The 16800-nt window shown below is 37.4% G+C and overlaps 1 protein-coding gene across 1 annotated transcript; it reads right to left on the reverse strand.

Annotated features, from left to right (window-relative positions):
- Nucleotides 1–213: 213 nt before the first annotated feature.
- On the reverse strand, nucleotides 214–2116 carry N7539_005639 (GMC family oxidoreductase; the record flags this gene model as incomplete). Its single annotated transcript, XM_056935241.1, has 3 exons — nucleotides 214–1163; nucleotides 1237–1950; nucleotides 2077–2116. The coding sequence occupies 3 exons, from the start codon at nucleotides 2114–2116 to the stop codon at nucleotides 214–216; spliced, it is 1704 nt and encodes a 567-aa protein (XP_056790435.1).
- Between the last annotated feature and the right edge of the window lie 14684 nt (nucleotides 2117–16800).

Here is a 16800-nt window from a genome sequence, read left to right on the forward strand (position 1 = left end):
TGCGATTTAATCGTGAGACTGGAGCGTGTCTCGAATACTACACGGACTATACACTACAAAGTTGCATATGGAAGGGCAAATTGTGTTCGCCCAGCTGGCCAACCTGGAAACCTTCAAACGTCTTTCTCTTCATCGAGCTTTGACAACATACCCTCTTCTTAGATTCACCGAGCGGGCTTGATATTATGAGATCATCACACCGCCCCATCTCATTTAAGCTAGGTGATATTCCTCAATCAACTTCTCCGCGCAGGTTGCGCCGGTGATATAGGCACAAGCCTGGATGTGGGCATTCACCAAAACGGGTACAACGGCCATATCGGCAACCCGCAAGTTCTCAATCCCCATCACCCTGAAGTCCGGGTCCACTACAGCGTCCGGATCGCCCCTTTGACCCATTTTCACGGTGCCCGTCATGTGCCAGCTGGAGCTGATGTTTTGTCGCCAATACTCCAACAGCTCCTCGTCCGACTCACCCGTAGGCATGGCCAGAGCTGCGACATTGTCCTTGGTGTATGCCTCGTGTTTCGCAATGCGGAACGAATCACGCAAAGCCTCGATCGCGAGGCGGCGATCAAATGGGTGGGCCAGAAATTTGGGGTCAAAGGCCAAGGGTGTATCGGGATCAGATGACTGTAAGGTGACCTGTCCGCGGGTCTGCGCATTGTATAAGAAAACCAGCAGACACGAATAATCCAGGGCCTCGGTGGGGAAGTCCGGGATGAACCAATGGATGGGGAAGTGAGTGATGATCTCATAATGGGGGATCGTCTCTCGAAGGAGGTACTCTTGCTCCTCTCGAGGAAGACCCTGGAATTCAGGCGAAGACACGAGCTTCTCTCCCAGCTTGAACCATCCAATGCCTATCTCACAGGCGAATTTAGCCCACGGCCCGGTGCCGTCTTCTTGCCATTGTTTCAAGGCTGCATCCATGGCGGCTTTGTCCCCATAAAAGGCTTTTCGCTGTGTACTTGTTTCCGTGCGAGTGTTTACGAGTGGCACAAAGCAGTGGTCACGAAGACCTTGACCGACACCCGGCACGTCGAGAGCAACGGGCAGATTGTATTGTTTCAGCTGGGAAGCTGGGCCAATACCGGAATGCATCAGGATTCGGGGGTCGTTAAGTGAGCCCGCACTTAAGACAACCTCTTTGGAGGCAAAATCTGGAACGAAGCCATTAGCATGATTTCCAAAAAAAATGACCCTCGTCGGGTCGAAAGCAGAGTCGGGTCCTACATTTGTCTCCCTTGACCTCGACACCAATTGCCTTGGTACCCTCCAAGAGAACTCGTTGCACCGGCGCGCCCGTGACGATGGTCAGATTGTCGAGCTTCTCCTTCACAAAGTCGCCCGCAGTCGATCGGATGCCATTGTGAGCCGAGTTGATCAGTACGGACATGCCGATTGGATTTCCCGAATTATGGTCAGGATTCAATGGAAATCCTGCCTCCTCAAAGACGTCCAACAATTCCGTCAAATCCCGTTCCCATTCCTTTGCATATCCAACATGCAACGGGCCCTTACTTCCATGATCTTCAGCTTTCGGATCGGCGTACCTTTTGGACACGCCGTGGGGTAGCTCTCCGTGGAACGTCTCTAACTCTTTGAATCGTCGGTGCATGTTGTTCCAAGCAAAGGTACCGTCGCCTGTGATGCGCGCCCACTCGTCATAGTCATCGCGGGCTCCGACGCTGTACACGCCGAAATTGATGGCACTTGATCCACCCATGCAGTGACCTCGGCTATAGTCAATTTCACGGTTGTTGCAATCGTCCTGAGGCGTGGTCTTGTAACCCCAGTTCATATCTTGGTTCTGAAATGTTATCCATCTTTGACCGTCCACTCGCAGGTTGCGGTCCCGTTTGTCGTCACCGGCTTCGAGGAGAAGGACTTGAGGGCGGGCTGCCGACTGTGCTAAGCCTGCAGCGAGGGCGCTGCCTGCAGGGCCACCTAAAAGAGGATTGCTTGTCAGATTGAAAACCAGGATGATCGGCTGCTCATATCACACGTTGTCTCTTGGTTCCCTTTGACAAGACTACTTGGAAAGGAAGGGGTTTATGAGGGGCATCGACTAACTTCCAACAACCACAAAGTCATATGTTTGCGCGGGAGACATGCTGCGCGGGGTGAATCGTCAAATGTAAAAACGAAAATAGGAAGTAGTCTGTCTTGCGGCATTCAACCTGGCCTGAGTATGGCTCTGGAATTGAAAACAACGACGATCAAAAGACCATGAGCCAAGGGTTCAAAATCACCCCTGGAACCCCTCAACGAGTATTAATAGACAGATTACACCGAGGAATATCGGCATTGGGAAAGGCTTCCGCTCGTGTCGAAGTGGGAAGACATACATTTCAAGTTCACACCCCAGCACAATAGCCTTTGATCCGTCGCTTCTTGTTCGTCGATTTGCTGCAGGAGTATTTGTCAAGATGGCTGCCCCCGCCTGTGCCGTGATTCATTGGCTTTGGCATTGGACGCTTCCCAGAGAGAATCGTGGGTGCATCGACGGTGGAGTCGTGCGCGGAAGAGATCCGAGAGCGTTCATGCCTCACGGGGGCCGAAAGGATTCTTGCTCTCCCTTCATCCCGACAAGAGACGGGATCGGACGACCACGAAGAGGCTAGCCGAAAGGAGTGTTAGGCAGAGACATCAAAGTGCTGACTGAAAATCAATCGAATCCGTGCCTGGTTGACATTTGGGAACAACAATTTGACGGATTTGAAGATTCAAAGGCCGAATCTGGATGGCAACGATCTTTCTCCACTCTTGCTCCTGACATCTGTCAGGTAGCGACCAGACTGATGATCACTTATCCACCATCCGCAACGTGTTTTCACAAAAATGACCCTTCATCTGACATGACTCTGCAGATCAAGGGTCATGCGAGCGTTTATGTTGAGATAGCTTGGTGGTCAGGCGTGTCACCAGTGTGGTGCGCGCCCACGCACACCACCTTCGTAGCTTAGATAGGCACCTCTCACCAGATTCAATCTCACCATTCCTTTCTCCCCTCTTTTGGGTCTGCTACGATCTCCCAGTAGCCTCCAATAGGTTATGAGCCCTGCTTAGCGCACAAAAGTGAGGTTATTCACATTTCCTCACTGCCTAGGCACAACTTGTATAATAACCTCTTTTTCCATCGTTTTTCGGCGCATTTTGCGCCTTCTACAGAGTACAGACTTCGCACCTCTTTACGACTTAACGATCCCTACGCATCGAATACAGCTACCGAAGCTATCGTATCGAATCATCGCTAAAGTCCCTCCTTCCGGCTTCTACGCTATTTTTAGAGCTCTTACGCTCTTTACCTACGTAGCGGCATATCGCCGTAGTAGGCACGCCTACGTAGCGGTACTTCGCCGTAGTAGGATTACTATATAATATACCTTCGTTATCGTAGACCTTATACCTTCCGGCTCTTACGCTCCTTAACTACGTAGCGGTATATCGCTATAGTAGGTATTACCTACGTAGCGGTACTTCGTTATAGTAGGATTATATTTATATATATTTAATATAGTTTCCGATCTCGAGGCTTATAAGGCGGCTAAAACCTTCGCCGAATCCGTCCCTATACTTAAGGGAAGAGCTAACTTCGAGAAATAGAAATAGGGGCTTTGATTTATTATAGATAGCCTAGACGAAGATCTATAGTCTATTATTATAGGTAACCTAATATACCCTATTTAAGAGCCTCGTAATACTCCTATAGAGGAAGCTATCTAAAACGTCCTTTTTACTTAACTTAGACGAGAATCTACCGAAGAGGAATTTAATAAGTAGATTAATAAGAATATAACTTAACTAAATAACCGATTTCACTAGTTTCGCCGGAAATATACGCTTACGAAATACCTAATCTATTATATACTTAGCGATTTAGCTCGTAGCTTTATACGCGATTATAAAGATTCTTATAAAATCTTCCTTCGTATTAGTAATATATATAGTACTAGTAACTATACTACTTTAAGCTATAGGCTATTATCTTTAATTAAGCTTATATATACTAGTAGTAATCCGTATAATTTTATTACTAAATAGTAAGCTATTTTAGATCTTACAAATTTAGCTATTCTAAATACCCTCTTACTACCTAAATAGGCTCTAGCTTATTTTAAGCTTATAATTAACGGCTACTAAAGCGTAAAAGGTTTCTTAAATATATATAAACCTCTAACTAATCCGGATAGTATACTTAACTATATTTTCGGTAAATTTATTAAATATAAGTCGAATAAAAAGTCTATAAATATAGTAATCGTAGCTATTTCTACCTTAAAAGATACGAAACCTATATAAAATAACGATCGAGGCAGAGATAGAGGCAGAGACCGAGGAGATAGAGACCGTGATAGAGGCTCCGGACGAGATTATAGCTAAAGTTAAAATAACTAGAATAATAATAATTAGCTATTATATTATTATATCTACTATAAGTATTTAATAGCCTATACTAGTAAGTAGTACTTCTTTAACCCTAAATCTAAGGATATCTCTTAAGACGGAGTTAATATAGCTATAGCTAGTACTTCTGATTTAAAAAAGGACTTAAATATTAGGGGGTCTATATCGCAGGACAGAGAACCTATTAGCTAGGTAGAGAGTCTAAGTCTATAGTTATAATTATTAAAGACTGAATCTTAGGATATAGTAGACTTCACTAGTTCATATAATATATATATAGGGGTTCTGTGTACTAAGTCCCTATAGCCCCGTATAGAGCCTTTAGGGTTATTACCCTAAGACAACGCGGGGTCGATTCGATCGTAAATCGTCCTAAGTTACTACGTATAACTATACCGTAATAACTATTACCTCCTTCTATACTAGTTATCCCGACTAGGGATATTCTTATCTAGGGAATACTATAGTCCGGACTTTATTATAGTATTAAGGGAAGGAATTATAGGTATATCGTATACGGAACGCTATATCCTTAAATTTAGGAGATATAGATATAAATAAAGGATTACTATATTATATAGCCGTAACCTCCTACTACTATCGGCGATACTATTTAAAAGAAATCGCGGTAGGGCGCTTAATCCCTATTTACCTAATTAACGTCGGTTAGGAAGCTAGGAATCTGTCCGTAATAGGGTATTTTATTAACGATTTATCCCCGAAGATTTATAGAATCGATTTTTCCTATAGATAAGGAGATTTTTAACTTTAACCTATTTCCCTTATTTAAGCTTAGTTCTAGAATACCCTATTATTATCGGAATCGTCGTCGCTACAAGGCTACTAGCGGAATAGGCCGTACGCCTCCTACGCTAAACTTCGTGACTATAAGCCCCGATTTTCTCTAGTATCTAAAGTATTTCGGTAGGGCTAAGATAGAGTATAACTATCTAGTTATAATAGTCCCTTTCGCTATAGAGTACGAGTTTAATCGTTTAGGGTCGGTACTCTATAATAGCTATAAGGGTAACTATAATATATATAAGACTATAAGTTTTCTACTCTTTTCCGAAATACTTCCGAATTACTAATAGGTTATAAGACTCCTATATTAATAATCTAGGATATATAGGTATTCTATTTTCTTTTAAAGATTTACTAGGTAATCTTTAATAGTACCTAGGAGATTACTATAGCGCCTAGGCTATTATATATTTCGGTTTAGCCGGTCGGTATTTATTCCGATCTATTCTAGATAAGTAAGGATCTTACTATAACTTTCTTAGGGATTATATAGGCCTATAAGAAAGAGTATATATTCGAAGGTCCGAAGTATATATAAAAGATATAGATCGCCTATAATTTCTTAATAATTTATTCTAATAAATTCTCTTTATAGAGATACCGTTATTTCTATTTAGAAAAGATAGTATTACGTTACTAGAATCTAATTACGGCTTTCGGTCCTCCCTTAATATATATAGACTAGTATCTCGGTCTTAAAGAAGGAGATACTAGGTTTATATTATAGCAGACTAGGCTAGTTAACTTTACTAAGCGCTTAGAGACTATAATAACTACGAATAGTATACTTAGGGTAGAAGCGACCGCAATAAAGAATATAGTATTAGAGTTTATAGAGTATTTCTAAGATAAATTATGGCGGGTTCGGTCTAGTTTCGTCTTATACGTTTCTATATATTTTTAAACTTCGCGATAGATTATTTTATATTTTATATATTCTCTTTAGGTACCTATTTATTATATTTAGAGGGCTAATCCTTCTATTTAACTAGGAAATAAAGTTATCTATTAATCTTTATCTTCCCTTTAACTTCTTCGACTTCGTATTCTTAGTTATCTTCGATAAGATTAGGAAGTAGGAGTATTTTAGGAGCGCTTCGCGATAGATTATTATACTATTTTTCTAAAAGAAAGATATAGAAAATATTATAGAGGCGTATATACTTTTAGGATAGTACTAGTCTATACGCCTAAGTTCTAATTATTTATAGGATTTGGAATAGGCTAATTCTCCTAGGAGCGAGCTTCCTAGACTCTTTAATTCGTAAGTTTTACGTAGAAAGTATTATAAGATCGTTATACTTAAATATAATAGGGATTCTTTTTATATTATAGTATTTTATTATCGATTCGTTAGCCTTTCGCTAGTAAGTCGTTAACTTCTTACGTAAACTCTATAGTTTCTCGATCCTAGCTTATACTCCTAGTAGCCTTTCTTTTTCTATAGCGGCCTCGTCGCGTATATAGAAGGATATATTATATCCGAGTAGTACTTCGTAGGAGCTAAATTTTATTATATTATTTTAGTATAGATTATAATAGAATTCTGCTATTTATAGTAAATTTAGCTATATAGTTTATTCTTCTCCTATAAAGTATCTTAGATAATATTCGAGGGTTTAGTTTATTCGTTCTGTTTAGCTATTAGTTTATAGATAAAATATAGTTAAAAACCTAAGCTTTATTTTTAAGGTATTAAATAGTAAAAGCTAGAATTTACTAGTAAATACTAGACCCCGGTTAGATACGATTCCTTCTTATAGTCTATAGACTAATTCGATCTTATTATAATATAGCTTAGCTAGTTATATAGTATTAATTATTATATATACTAGGAAAAATTTTATAAATTTAGTAAATCTATCTACGACGACTAGGATCGAGTCGATCTCGTTTCCCTTATAAATTATAGGTAGGAGGCCTATAATAAAGTCTATCGAGGTTTCTTACTACGGTCGGGTTAGAATTAGAAGAGGCTTTAATAAGCTATACTTCTTATACCTCGGTAGTATAGCTCTTTAGTATATAGGATAGAACTTTATATATTTATCTACTCGTTTATAGAGATTTTTCTAGTAGAATTTTCGACTAATCGATTTAATCGTTTATAACTAGCTAAAATAGCTCCCTATTACTAGATTATTATAATATAGCTTTATTAGCTCTTACTTTAGTTTCTTATTAGTTAGAATATATAGTCATCCTTTAAACTATACTAATTTATTAGGATCGACTAACTAGTACCCTAATATCGGGATATTCTAGTTAATTAATAAATAAATCTTCCCTATATCGGGGTCGTCTCGCCAGGTCTTAAGGATTATACTTCGTAGGTTATTAGTTATATTTAAGATATAGGTATATTACCTAAGATAATAAGCTACTACTTTTTTATAGTAGGAGTAATAGACGCGATCTAGCTCTTATCTCTAGGTATCTAAGATACTATCTAGCTCTTAAACCCCCGGATCCGGTAATAATTCCTTTTTAAATTAATATAGATCAGTTAGTACTAACTATACTACCGCCTAGCTCTATTCCGGTACTTCTTCGGTTACTATTTAGGCCTATAATAGATTTAATAGAGTAGTATTTAAGGCGTCTCTCGAAGCTAGCTCTATTATTCTTAAAGATATATCCGCCGGGTTTTTCTTTCCTATACGGTATAAAATTATAAAATTAAATATAGAGAGGGTTATATACTATTATACTTAACACCCTTATAATCGCGGGTTTTATATAAAGGATCTTAAGTTATTATAATCCGAAAAGACTTCGATTTAGTACCAAGATCCTTTAAGATAATACCGCTAAATCTTAAAACTATATATAATCGCGTATAGCTCTTAATCTCTAGTAGTATAGCGGGATTCGGTATTAGAGAACTTACGAGACTAAAATATAACCGGATACTAGATTTCTTTATTATCGGGTTAGGATAGTATCCTAGCTATTCTCTATTATAAGATATCCGTTTCTAGTTAGATAGTATAATCGGGATCGAAATATCGTAGAATCGGTACCGACTCGAAAGTATAGAGTAAATTATAAAAAGCCTAGATTATATAGGTACTAAGTTTAATCCTATCTAGTCGTTTTCCTTTTTCGAGGCCTTTCGTAAGGTCTATAAGGGGTTTTACGATAGTTAAGTAGTTATAGATAAAGTAGCGGTAGAAGTTATAAAATCTAAGAAAGGATTAGACCTCCTTAATTATAGATAGTAGTAGCTATTCTCGGATTAACTTAATCTATAAAGGATCTATCGATATTCTAGTAGTAGTAACGATATAGCTAAGGAATTCTATCTAGTCTTAGTAGAAGAAGTATTTATTAGGATTAATATAGAGTTTATATTACCGGAGTCTTTCGAGAATAAGTCGGATATATTTTATATATAATTCGATATCCTCCGAGAAGATTAGAATATTATCTAGATAGGCTATATAGAAAAGATCTAGGTATTCTTATAGTATAATATAGATATAGTTCTAGAACGTAGCTAGGGCGTTAGTAAGACTAAAAGGTATAACTATATACTTATAGTAGCTATATTATATTCGGAATATAGTCTTCTACTTATCGCCCTTCTTAATACTAATATAGTAATAAGCCTCTCGGATATCGATCTTAGAGAACTTCTTAGCGCGTAAGAGGCGATCGAGGATTTCGGAGATAAATAGAAGAGGGTAGTAATTCTTTACCGAAACGTAATTAAGTCCCTAGTAGTCTATATAGAGTCGTAATCCGCCGTCCTTTTTAGATATAAAAAGAATAGATACGCTTATAGGACTCTTCGATAGACGGATTCGGCCGTTCTCTATATTTATATAAATATACTTCCTAAGTTCCTAAAGCTCGGCGCGAGAGAGAGGATAGATAGGCCTATAGGATAGAGTAGCCCCTAGGATAAGATCGATTATATAATTAGTCTTCTTACGCTAGAGTAAGGTCCTTACCTTCTCCGCCGAGTATAAATCTTCAAAGTTATAAAGTTCTTTAGGCTAACTAGTAATTCCGGTATAATTTATAGTCCTTTCGGGGTTCCTTCGGATATTAGTAGATAGGAGCGAACTATCGAAAAGCGGATTATCGAGAGTATTAAGATCTATTTCTAGGTTAATCTAATAGGATACTACTATAAAGATATATATCTTATTATATATATATTTCGCGAATTAATAGAGGGTAAGTAGATCGAGGTTTCGATAGTTAACCCCGAAGTACTAATAATATATATCTATATCGATAACGATTTCTTATATATATAATCTAGGTATCCCTAGTAGTATAAAGGGTCCTATCTTCCGGTTAATAGTATAGTACTCTACTATCTAGGTCTTTCTAATTCCTTATTAATTAGTTACTATAATTAGGACGCGGAAAGCGCCCTTAGTATTACTATATTAATCCTAGAAGTTACGGAGCTCGGGTATTTAGAGAGTAGCTTATTATAGTTTATAAGATCTTACGAGTTTATAGTCGATAACGCTTATACTTATACCTATATCTAGGCTAATTTTAATAGTAGTATCCTTAATATATATAACAGTTTTAATTATCGGGAGGATCTCTATAAGTAGCTACTAAGTCAGGGCTATAGAATTTATTCCGACTCGCTAGCGTTTCCCTATTCTTTTATAGCTTCGTTATTAGTAATAATTTCGTTAATATATATATTTAGGTATCCTTAGCTAGGTCTTACCTAGGAATAGTTAGAAGTATAATATTCCTTTTTCTTATATATATAATAGGTAACCGAAGATAGGTCCTTATTTCCGTAGAACTAATAATAGGATAAGACGGGAGTATTTCGATTAGGGTTTATAGTCTCTTATCTATAGAAAGAGGATCGGTACTTCTTAGTATTTTCCTATTATCCCTTTTAGTCCTAGTCTTCCCGGTATTACTTCTTCGGATTTATTCTAGGTAGAGAAGGATTCCGATATCCTATACCTTAACTATCCTATATATAGATCGCGGCCGAAACTATATTAGTACGATTCTCCGGGAGATCGTTCTGGTATAGTACTTTAAGTTTATTTTTAAGGACTAGACGTAGTTTTACGTAGTAGCTAAGAGTACGCTCTTTCTCCTAAATATTTATATAGTTTTCGATAGATTAGAGATAGTTATAAAATACGCGTAGGTCTTAGTCCTTAAGCTAGTAAGCGCTATAGTATTTTTCCGTAATATTAGCCTCCGTAAATCGATCCCCTCGGATAAATTTGAGTATCTAGTTAACAAAATTATCCTAGGTAGGCTATTAGGCTATAAACTCGGTCTTTTTATAATTTATCTACTAGGCCTATTAGGTCGGTTCTAATATAAAGAATCTAATAGGAATCTTATATAAATTACTTATATATCGGTCGGGACTAGCTTCGAAGATATATTCTAATTTATCGAGCTACTAGATATATTACTCTAGGATTAAGATAGAGCTTAAGCGGTATAAGATATTATTAATTTTAATCTCTATACCTCGGGGTCGATAGGAAAGAGGAGGCGCGGATTAAGGTTCGGGGGTATCTCGTTACCGAATCGTAGCTTTATATTCGAGTTACTAGATCCGTACTAGGAGGTAATCGAGGGTATTTTGTTCGTTTAACTTAGCCTATTCGGGAAATCGTATCTCGAAACTAGACCTATCTTCTAGGTCCCGAGGGGTTAGGCTAAGTTTACTTAAGGATTACCTAAGCCTCTTACTAACTTATCGGGATCGTTCCGCTACTATAAGATAGGCGGATTATTAATAGATCGTCGGTATAGATATTTCTTCTCTAGGTAGCTAAATAGAAAGATTTAGTAATTATTAGAGGGTCTATATCGTAGGACAGAGAACCTATTAGCTAGGCAGAGAGTCTAAGTCTATAATTATAATTATCAAAGACTAAATCTTAGGGTGTAGTAGACTTTACTAGTTTATATAATATATATATAGGGGTTCCGTGTACCGAGTCCCTATAGCCCCGCATAGAGCCTTTAGGGTTATTATCCTAAGGCGACGCGGGGTCGATTCGATCGTGAATCGTCCTAAGTCACTATATATAACTATACCGTGATATTAAAGGAGAAATCCGAAAAGAAGATCTTAACGAGCTTCGCTAAAATAAGCTTATTAGCTATTAATATTATAGCTATATTAATAGATAATAACAAATAGTATACTTAGATAGTAGACTCTAGCGTATTAGCGTATATAATACCTTATTATATAAATTTTATTAATTTCACGCTACTAATTACTAATATAAAGCTCCTAAATAGTTATTAAGTATAGACTAAAGGATATAGTAATATTATCCTAAACTTTTTAAATAGAAATAATATTTCTAAGCTTAAGCTACTTAGAGTCTAGTATATTCCTTCTTTTAATATAAACCTTATTTCCTTATAGTAACTTACGAAGGATTCTAGTATTAAGACTCGATTTAATAAGATATATAGCTCCCTATATAGAAGGGAAGAGCTTATCGTTATAGTAAAGTAGGAGAACGGTTAATATTAGGTTCGTATCTATAATAGTAATAGCCTTATTAATATACTTAGAGCTCTATCTATTTAACTATCCTACATATTTAGTAATAGCTATATACCCGCTATAGATTTAGCTATAGCTTCTTAAATTAGTAAGATTTAACCTATTTTAATAGACCTAGCTTATCGCAGAGCCTATTACGTAGACGAGTAGAAGATAAAGCGTATACCTAAATATACCGAAGGAATTAATATTAAAAAGGGATCTAATATTAAGTACCCTTATCCTCCTTATATTCTTAGTAAAGGCTATATCTTACCCTTTAGACGAAGTAAGCGTATTAAGACTATACTAGTATAGAAGCTTTATATTAATATTTAGGGTCCTATCTTTATCGTAGGCGTTAGAGGTAATCGTTATTTTATAATAGTTACCGATAATACTACTCGCTTCTATTAGGTCTTCCTATTAAAGGCGAAGAGCGAAATTACTAATAAAATTCGTATATTAGTAACCTATTTTTTAATATAATTTAACTATAAAGTTAAGGTAATTTTAGGCGATAATACGTAAGAACACGTTAAAATCGCTACTTTTTACGAAGAAAACAGTATTATTTAGGATCCTATTCCCCCCTATATACCTTAGCTTAACGGTATTACGGAGATTAGGAATCGTTAGCTTATTAAGCTACTAATCGCTATATTAGCTAAAAATCAGCTTCCTAAATATCTATAGGGTAAGCTACTTTTAGGTATTAATTATATAATAAACCGTCTCTAGTAGTCTACTATTAATATAACTCTATATAAAGCTTTCTATAGCAAAAAGCTAGATATTTTAAATCTATACGTACTTAGCTACTAAGCTTAGTATCTAATTCTAAAGGAACATAGGGTAGATAAGCTTTCTCTGTATATAGCCGAAGTAAGGCTAGTAGGCTATAGTACTAATAGATATCGACTCTATAATATTTATTTAAAGAAGATCGTAGTCTCTCGTAATATAGTCTTTAATAAGAATATAACGAAGGATCTACCTAAGCCTATATATAATCTTAATATAGAGCTAAAGTTAGTTCCTATATAATCTACGGCTAATTAACGCTATTATATACTATCGGATTTCCTACTAGCTAATAGCGATTAACTAATTTAGCTAGATTTAGCTAATAGTCCTAATAAGCTAGTATAGCTAGTAACTCTATCTTCTTATATTCTAATAGAAGACCTACTATTATCTAAGTAGTCTAATATACTACTTTCTTTATTTAAACGCGAAGTCTAACTTAAAAAGCTTCGTGAATAGATTAAGTAGAGATTCGCCTATAAATAGAATAAATATATCGACGATAGCCCTTAAACTATAGAGGATAGTTCCAGAACTATCGAGGGTAGTCCTAGAAATATCGACGATAATCTTTAAACTATAGAGGGTAGTTCTAAAACTATCGAGGGTAGTTCTGAAACTATCGAGGCTAATCCTAAAACTATCGAAAGTAGTTCTTAAACTATACCTAAGATAGGTCTTCGGTATTCCTTACGAGTCCGTAAGAAGACTTAAGCGGCTATAGAGTTAGAGGAATATTTATATTTTCTTAAGTATTTAAATATAGCTCTGGCTAATTATATTAAATATACTACTTTTTTAATTCGTAGTATAACCGTAGACGTATAACTACTTCTAAAGCTTTTATATTAAGCTTTAGCTTAGTTAACGCTATATAAACTAGATAGCTAGCGGGATATAATATAAAATTATAGTAAGGATAAATAGACTAAATAGATTAAAGCTATAGATAAGGAAATATAGAAGTAGCTAAAAAACGGTACTTAGCGCGTATATAATCTTCCTACTAAGGGTACTAAAAAGACGCTTCTTCCGCTTCGATAGGTCTTTCGTATTAAGGACGATAGGTCCTATAAAGCGCGTCTTATTATAAAAGGGTTTAAGTAACGTAAAGGAATCGATTATCTTAATATTTATATAAGTATAGCTAAAGCTTTAAGCTTTAAAATATTCTACGTAATCGCTACGTATTTCGGCTAGTAGATATATTATATTAACTTCATTATAGCGTTTCTTAACGTAGAGCTTCTTAAAGAAATCTATATTTAACTTCCTAATAGTTTTAAAGAGCCTAGAAAATACGGCCTTCTTTTAAAGACTTTATACGGTCTAAAACAGAGTCCTCGCGAGTAGTATAATACTATCTATAGGGCTCTAATAGTAATTAGATTTATTTACTTATAAGTAGACTATTCGGTATTTATATATATAAAACGTAAGCTCTATCTTCTTATATATATTAATAATATACTAATTATTATACCTTTATATATATCTCTTATATAGCTTAAGGACTATATTCGAAAATCCTTCGATATTACTAATAATAGTACTACTACGCGATTCCTTACGATTAATATCATTTAATCTATAGATAGCAAAGTTATACTTTCTTAGCTCGCCTATATTCGTAAAGTCCTTACTAAATTTAACCTATAAGATATATATATAGTCCCTACGCTATTTTATAATAAGGAGATCCTATAACCGCGTAAGGATACTACTACTCCGGCCGAAGTTAAAGCTTACTGTAAGATAGTAGGCTTACTTATTTAGCTAATAGTTAATACGCGACTAGATATTATATTTATAGTTATAAAGCTTATAAGATATATATATAACCCCTCCGCGAAGTATATAACTATATTAAAGCGTATCTTTCGATATCTTAAGGGTTCTGAAACGCTTACTATCGCGTATTCCTACTTACTAGACCTCCTCTTTAGATTCGTTAATATAGATTAGGCCGGTAAATATATAGATAGTAGTATATTAACCTCCGGCTTCCTTTTTAAGCTTACGAATAGTACAATTACTTAGGCTTATAAAAAGTAAATATATATTACTCTTTCCTCTACAGAAAGCGAGTATATAGCTATATCTTTAGCTATCTAAGAGGTATTATAGCTATAGCTTTTCCTTAAGGAACTTAATATAGAGTCCCTTTTATAACTTCCTACTATAATCTACGAGGATAACTAAGGCGCTATTTACCTTACTAAAAGCTATGATTTACACTAACGAACGAAGTATATTAACGTTAAATACTATTATATTAGAGACTAAGTCTCTAGGGGGGTATATAAATTCGTTAAAATCTCTACTACAGAGTAGGCAGTAGATAGCTTCACTAAGCCGCTATAGCGAGTCTAATTCGAGAGGTTTCTACACCCTTTGGGTATAAAAAAGCTCTGATTTAATAGCCTTTCTAGCGAGCTTAATTCTAAGGGTTTAAATACCTTTTTAAGCTCAAAAAGCTATATTAAGGCGTTATTAACATATTTATATGATCACTTTTCATGTTTTTCGTGTTTTGAGTGAGATTGGTGGATCGAGGTCCAGGGGGGTGTTGAGATAGCTTAGTGGTCAGGCGTGTCACCAGTGTGGTGCGCGCCCACGCACACCACCTTCGTAGCTTAGATAGGCACCTCTCACCAGATTCAATCTCACCATTCCTTTCTCCCCTCTTTTGGGTCTGCTACGATCTCCCAGTAGCCTCCAATAGTTTACAATGCTATTCTCCGGTGCGAGCATAGATTCGGGATGTTGAAGGTACAGTAAGACGAGCCCCCCCCATAACGAGGTCATTGTCCTCGAGTCAAACAGACCACAATCCAGTCCTTCGTAACCGGAAGAAGATCTGGGCGAGTGGCTTCGCTAACGGGTAAGAGGAGATAAAATGGTGGAAGAACACAAGCACCATGGGCCTTCCCAATTGGGCGACCATGATGGGTCCGCTAAGCGCCAGATTCGGTAGACGACTCGCATTCATTGTGTGGACTGTGGAGTTGCAATCAATTCAGGGACTCCATACTCGGGTCTTCACGAGAGAATCGGCCCTGGGCGCCGCGACTAAGTGGGAACCAGAATGGGCCGAGAGCCTGTGCGTGCACTCTTGAGGTAATATCAGGAGACGCCATCGCCGTCCGATCGGCATGCCAGGCCCCGCCTGGCTTGATTGAAGATGGAAATGGGAAAGTGGTGGTGATGGTCATGATCTTTGCTCTCTCGTACTACACGAGAGAGAGAGAGAGAGAGAGGCACGTGCCGATAGCGGTTTCATGTCAGATCCACACACTCTCGACCTTCGTCTGTACTCATCCCTGGGCAATGCTCATTCGAGTGTCGGGCGGCAATCATTCTATCCCAAGTTTGTAGAAATAAATCTACCGCGGAGAAGATTCTGGTGGTTAAAAAAAAAGGGACAATCTCACGGGTAACCGACTCTGTGTCCCATAACGCCAACAGACTGCATCGGGGCCGAGACGATGTCTGGAGTATTCGGGGGTTTTTTTGCGCATGAAGAACAACGTATTGTAGATCTTTCGTTTGAGAAAACGTGACATGGTTTCGAATTAACCGATGTATCCCACGGTAAGCACTGATTGTCATCCTTTGAAGATTGCTCATGATTTGCTCGTTAAGCCAGCGAGGGGGAAGTCTCTTGGAACCTTGTCTCGTCTCATATACTCCTATCCTGGCAGGGTTGCGGGGAAATCATGGGTCAGGTATGGAGGGCCTGCAGGAGGTAAGTCGAACACGAGCAATGAGGACATCGGTGTCAACGCAATGCGAAAGGCATGTGCCATGACATCGAGATGGTCCGTGACTAAATGCTCGACTGGTCGTCCATCATGCCACCGATTTACTGAGATGGATATGAAGATAATCCTGTTGACAGAGACTCGGGGACAACTTGGTCATACTTTAGTATTCAGTTAAGGTAGTAGGAACGGTACTATGCATGTCGCTCGCAGATCTAACCGAAAAGGTTAGCGACCCATAGCGCAAACTCGATGCAGGTAAGCCACGGCGCGAGTTCTCTTCCAGACTACAAGTCAATTTTGTGAAGGGAACTTGGATTCAATTCGTATATGAAGCAAGGCTTGTACCGCGTGCCCATGTACATACTTCGACCACGCTTCAAACATAGACTGTCTACCTAAACCTCCCTGATCTATGTCTCAACCCCCGCCTGCACTATTCATATCATCCAACTCTTGAATTTCTGTCCATACATCCTCAAAGTTCACCACAAG

Source organism: Penicillium diatomitis (genome assembly GCF_028827545.1).
Source record: "Penicillium diatomitis strain IBT 30728 chromosome Unknown utg000005l_segment0_segment0, whole genome shotgun sequence".
NCBI classification, from domain to species: domain Eukaryota; kingdom Fungi; phylum Ascomycota; class Eurotiomycetes; order Eurotiales; family Aspergillaceae; genus Penicillium; species Penicillium diatomitis.